The 6000-nt window shown below is 37.7% G+C and overlaps 1 protein-coding gene across 1 annotated transcript; it reads right to left on the bottom strand.

The window, feature by feature from the left end:
• Nucleotides 1-562: 562 nt before the first annotated feature.
• On the bottom strand, nucleotides 563-5197 carry LOC129899137 (ethylene receptor 2-like). The gene is made up of 3 exons (XM_055973959.1): nucleotides 4460-5197; nucleotides 2205-4034; nucleotides 563-1655 (listed from the first exon to the last, which is right to left on the bottom strand). The coding sequence occupies exons 2-3, from the start codon at nucleotides 3939-3941 to the stop codon at nucleotides 1113-1115; spliced, it is 2280 nt and encodes a 759-aa protein (XP_055829934.1). The 5' UTR covers nucleotides 3942-4034; nucleotides 4460-5197; the 3' UTR covers nucleotides 563-1112.
• Nucleotides 5198-6000: the final 803 nt, after the last annotated feature.

Here is a 6000-nt window from a genome sequence, read left to right on the forward strand (position 1 = left end):
GGTTAATGAGATGGATGGACTTCTTATAAAGCTTGGTGGAGTGTTGCAAAATGACAAAAAATCCACATTGATGATTACTCCTTATTGATCCATCAAGGATAGGAGGGAGTAGGGATGATTACTCCTTATTGATCCATCAAGGATAGGAGGGAGTAGGGGTATAAGTAGGGGCTTCTTGAATGGGATTTTCTGGATCCTCCCCCTTGAGCTTGCTTAATATCTAATTTTACACTATCTATTCAATCTAGAATAACTTTTCTAGTAAGCATTTTAGGACTTGCCAATTTCTTCCATTTTAATGCAATTATGGAAACAAGCATGACTTGAAAAGCGAAGGATTCACAGCCATCTCAAATATACATAATGATCAAAATCAGACATATCGAGGATACCATAGTATGACTATCACACTCCACATCGTCAACTTTAAATTCCAGTTAACGAAAATTATTCAATCAATGGGGGGATCCATGTTCTTCATATCGAAAAAGATGCAGCAAAAACAAACCTCAAAACATTTTGCAAGGTTGTCGAACTAAAAGTGCACAATCTAAAGGAGAGATTGGCCTATCTAAGTGCAAGAATTAACCAGCTTCGTCGTAGTCTAGAAGTATGTTTAGTCTCATCTTAATGAAGTATTTTAGTATAACTGTGAATGCATATTCATAATAAGGCTACATTTTAGTTCAGCCTTTTGAACATTCTTCACCCAAAATTGTCAACTGGCAACAGATATTCCTGCAAATGCAAATCTAATAGCAAGAATAGTGCTCCATAACTTAGAAATGGAGCTATTCTCAAGTCTTCTCGACAGTGTATACTTAAGTTCCAAGGACAGATTAGTTATATTCTGAGTTGCTAAGCTCAATAACATGTAGGATGGGCAAACCTGGCAGTCAAATCCTTTAGAGCTGAGAGCTTTTATGAGAGTGGAAAGACGATATATTTTCTATGCCATTTTGATTTCAAAGATTGTATGTACGTTACATCTGTATGCTGGAATCTTCAGGGGTGGGAAGTGGTCTAAGTGATTTCGTTTGCACATCTAGCATTAGGTTGTTGATGAAGCCCTGTCTTATAACCTCCACTCCTATAAGGCAGCGTTAACATCATCACATCATTCTGCTTGGACGTAGCAGAACCCTCTGAAGCTCATCAGCAATCCCTTGCAATAGCACTGGTTTACGAATAAATCCATTCATTCCAATCTGCAGGCATCTTCCAGTAACATTTTCATCAGCAGTTGCAGTTAAACCAACTATCAATGGCCAGCTGCGGCTACCAAACTTCCGAATTCTCATGGTTACTTCGAAGCCATCCAAATCAGGCAGGTGAAGATCCAAAAGGACAATTTGGAATGAGGATACAGCAGGGCTAAGAACACCAATACAGTCACGTCCAGATGAAACTGCAGAAACACTGCATCCCAATTTTTCAAGTAGCTTACTTGTTACCGCTCTATTCACATCATCATAATCTGCTAACAGAACTTTAACACCTTGGAGGAGAGAGTGTGAATGCGAATGATCAGAAGATTCCCCATATTCGGGAATGCCTATGGAAATTGATGGCCGCAGTTGAAGCCCAAGAACGACAGCCATGCTTTGATCAAAACCTTCTGGATTTGGGATTACCCAGATGTCCCCTTGCATCAACTGTTCATTTTTGCATATCAGAAACAAGTTAGTGCCAACCCCAAACCACAACTATATACACTTAAATTATGATCAAAGGGAGAAAAAAGAGAACAAGTACCAGGGTACTACCAACTTCTACGTGTAGTTTCAGATTTCATTCCCAAACAACTGGGGTTAAAATCTCCGTAAATCAACTAAAGCAACTTTAGTATTATATCAGTCACAAGAAAATTGGACATATTTAACTACATGACAGGCAATCCAGGTCATGGCATTGCTCTATCTTCTTTAACATGGAAACTGCAGTAGTTAACATCATCCAGAAATCACAATTTAAAAGGTCTCATCCAACTGCAGGAGAAATTTCAAAACTAGCCTGCCTAATATCATTTTGCCTTGGTAATAATAATTTTATTTGCTTTTAACTTATAACAGGATGATTTTATCAAAGTTGAGTGTCTAGTATTACCACAGAATGAAGAGATTAGAATCAAATTAGACAGTTGGGAGTATAAAGTCCAGTTATATTGATACATACTCAGATGCTGGTATTTAGCAATAGAATACCTGAACCAGCTTTCTGCACATAGTGAAACTCAAACCTTCTTCCATCTCCCTACTGCAGCGTTTGTGCCTGTAATGTGGCAACCCCTCTGGTTGAGAATGACTGTTGCTTGTTCCAACTTCAAACCTGATATAGGCATTGTCACGAGATGAGTTTGACCTCCTTGTTTTCCAAGCTCCACCAATGCCTTCCCTACTTACACTTTCTGGGAGAACCCTAAATGTGAGAAGCCCTCCATTGGGGTCCTTCAAAAGATTTCCGACCATATGAAGAATAACTTGAAAAACTCTTCTTTCATCACCGAGAACATGATTAGGCAAAGATCTGTCAACCTCGATGGAAATATTATAACCCCTATAAGCACACAAACACTTGGCAAGACACGCAGCTTCTTTTATCATGGAATGTAGCTGAAAATGCCTCATCTCCAAAGGGAATTTACCATTGTCCTTTGATGAAGTATCCATCACATCCTCTATTAGGGTTGACACAACATTACTGGTTTTAACCATTGAATCCACAAGAAGTTGCTGCTCATTACCCAACTTCTCATCTTGCAACAAGGAAAGCAGACCCAATATTGAGTGCATGGGCCTTCTCAGCCCATGGCTCATAACCATCTGAAATGCATTCCTTGCTTGGCTCGCCCTAAGTGCATCCTGCTTCGCTTGTTGCAGAGCTCGGTTTTGCTCTTCCAATGTTTCTCTCATATGCTGAGACTCTTCAAGAATTGCAGCATGGGACAGAGCCACAGCAACCTGATCAGCCACGACCCTGACTATCTCAATTTCCTGGTTGCTCCATGACCTACCTTGTTCACCAGGTAGAACCAAAACCAGTATGGCATAACATTCTGGGACAAGTTCAGGAGTTCCACCTTTGAAGTTCGACACTTTCAGCATCGGCATCCTAATTGCAGCCACAGCTCCCGGTTCCCTACTCCCTCCACTACTCGCAGCAGCAAGTGGAGAGTCGGCATCAAGTATCTTTACTCCATCACTCTCCTTAATCTGTATAACATCTGGATCACTTCTCGGGATAGGTAAATTATACACACTATTAAAGCTTCTGTCTCTCAGCTCATGAATTAGGTTCATCTCAGTTTTATTCTCATTGGGCTTCCAAATAGCACAATTATGCAAATCCAGTGTCTTGGATAGCTCCACTAGAGTTGTGTAGAGTATCGTATGACGGTCAAGTGACTTTCGAATCTCCTGTGTAAGCATCCGCACATGCCATCCAGCTTCTTTTTGCATCTTTATTAATCCAACTTCTCGACCAAGATCCCAAGTCTTCTTTTTTAGCATAAATTCCCTCACCTTGATTTTGAGCAGCATAGGAAAGAGGGTGATAAGGGTGATAGCCGTGGCGAAGGATACCAGTGCAGTGAGGACTTTAAAAATGGTTAGAGCAAGCATAAGCTGAAAGGGGTGTTGGCCATAGTAAGTCCAGAAATTGAGCAAATGAGTCATCCCACAAAGAACAATGAATGCAATAAATTGAAAGAGCACCCATTTGAATGGAAAGTTAGAACAGCTGACAAAGTAAAGGAGCTCAATTGGAATGGAAAAATACGCAATCGCAATAAAGAGATCACTGATTTTTTGGCACTCTAAGATACTCTCAACGCTCCAAAATCCCTCATCATCACAGTTGCATCTAGGGAAACCATTATCAGCAGCCGATAAGGAAACAAAGAATGACGAGATTAACAAAGCTGACGCTAATATCCTCAACATTGCATTCAATTGACCAAGTCCTCTTCAGACCATTCACTATATACAATAAATTACCATTTCAGCACCGATGCTTCTTAATCAAGAATCATAAACCTGACAAATATGCATGAGACAAGTTGTCAATTTCATTTCCAGTTCAACAATGTTGTAGCCAAGAACATGAAAATACCTTTAAATTAAAAAAAAAATGGATAACAAATGACATCATAACATACAGGAATAGATACAAATGCATGCACCAACACCCACTTGCAATAATATAAAATAAATTTCCCAAGAGCACAGTCTCAAAGACAAATAGTCCTACAACTTGAAGAAAAAAAAAATATTTTCTTGCAAGATTAGTATTTCAAAATAACTATTTTATCCATCCTAATTACATATGGGAGTCAAACTTCCACTATCTACGTCAACCCTTAATTCACCCTAATACAAAAAGCAGATCAAGTTTAAACCACTAAACAAACAAAATTACAATAAAGCATGAAATTCAAGTAAAACTTGCAGAGCATAATTACCTAAAGGAAGAAAAAATATAGACATCCTCTCTTGGAGAGCAAAATCCAGAACAAGCCAATCCAATACTGAGATCTTATCGTTCCCCCACATGCAGATCCCAAGAATAGGCATCATCTTCTTATCAAAAACTCCATTTCCCCTCACCTGCATTGGTATCATCAACAAATCTCTATGACCCAAATTAACCAAAAACCCACGAGATAAACGAGTAACACATTACAACCCGTTTTCAGTTTTTGAGATCTCCGGCACCACCCCCACCCCGACCACCACAAAATTGGAGGTGATTAAGGGGCAAATCCGGGTTTTCACTTCATTACTTTCCTTTTTCAAAAAAAAAAAACACAGAAATACAGAGAAGAAACTCTTAATATTCCTACTACCTACACTTTTTTTCTTTTTTAACTCAAATGAAACTTCTCAAAAGGAATTTAAATACGCAAGTGTGTTGTACTAGTATTCGTATAGAGAAAGAAACTGCCATTGCAAGATATATATACATAGAGAGAGAGAGAGAGAGAGAGAGAGAAGAGAGAGAAGTAAGAGGTTTTGTTGGCGCCGTTGTTTGCTAGTAGGAAAGAAGAAAATGGAAGGAAAATGAGGAGAAGGAGAAGAATCTGAAGGGGTGGGGGCCATAGACCTTACATGAAGAGAACTTAGACGCACTTTTGCTCAATAAAAGTAGTCATTTTTTCCATCTATCAAACTCCATTATTATTATTATTTTATTTTATTCTATTCTTTCAAAATCTCCCTCTACATAGATACCGGGAAATAATATATATTTTGACGTATCGAACTAGAGAGGGAGGAATGTAATAGCCCACGTGCCAATGGAGGGAAATGCACGCGCTAACGGAGGAGCGTGAGGAAAAGTATCGCAGACATACTGGTTGGCCGGAGGGACGTACAGAGGCCCATGGAAGCCGGTCAAAGCTAGGGTGAGCTGAAATAAAGATAATTTGTCAATATTATTTTTGAAAAAAAAAAGTTAATTAATACTTTTTAAAAATTCATTCATTTTTTGAAAAGTGTTAGCAATACAATTATTTTGGTTAGGAGGAAGTAGTATGCAACAATTATATTATGTCAATCGAATATTTTTATCATTGTGCCGCTTTAATTCAATATATTTAAAATAAATTTTTGTTTCGGTTACATTTAAAATTTCCTATATTTAAACTAAAATATAAATTCTTAGCAGATTAAAAGACTCCTAATTAATATTGCACCTAAAATAAACATACCCACTAATGAGTAAAACTTAATTACAACTTAATGGTACCACCCGTATTATTCTATTTTCCCTCATTTTCCTCTATTTCATGCTATGTGGGTGTATTTCTTTCAATGATTTCAACTTTTTAAAGATAAATTCATGTGATTTTAGATTGTTTTTTAAAAATAAATTCAATTATAATAATCTTACATTTGCAAGATAAGTGTATTTAGGGATCATTTGACTTCTGGTTGGAGCTAGGTAAATAATTGTAATAGTGTATTTAATTATTTATGCATTAAGTATTTCATTTTTTCCTAT

Source organism: Solanum dulcamara, chromosome 8 (genome assembly GCF_947179165.1).
Source record: "Solanum dulcamara chromosome 8, daSolDulc1.2, whole genome shotgun sequence".
Taxonomy (NCBI): Eukaryota; Viridiplantae; Streptophyta; class Magnoliopsida; order Solanales; family Solanaceae; genus Solanum; species Solanum dulcamara.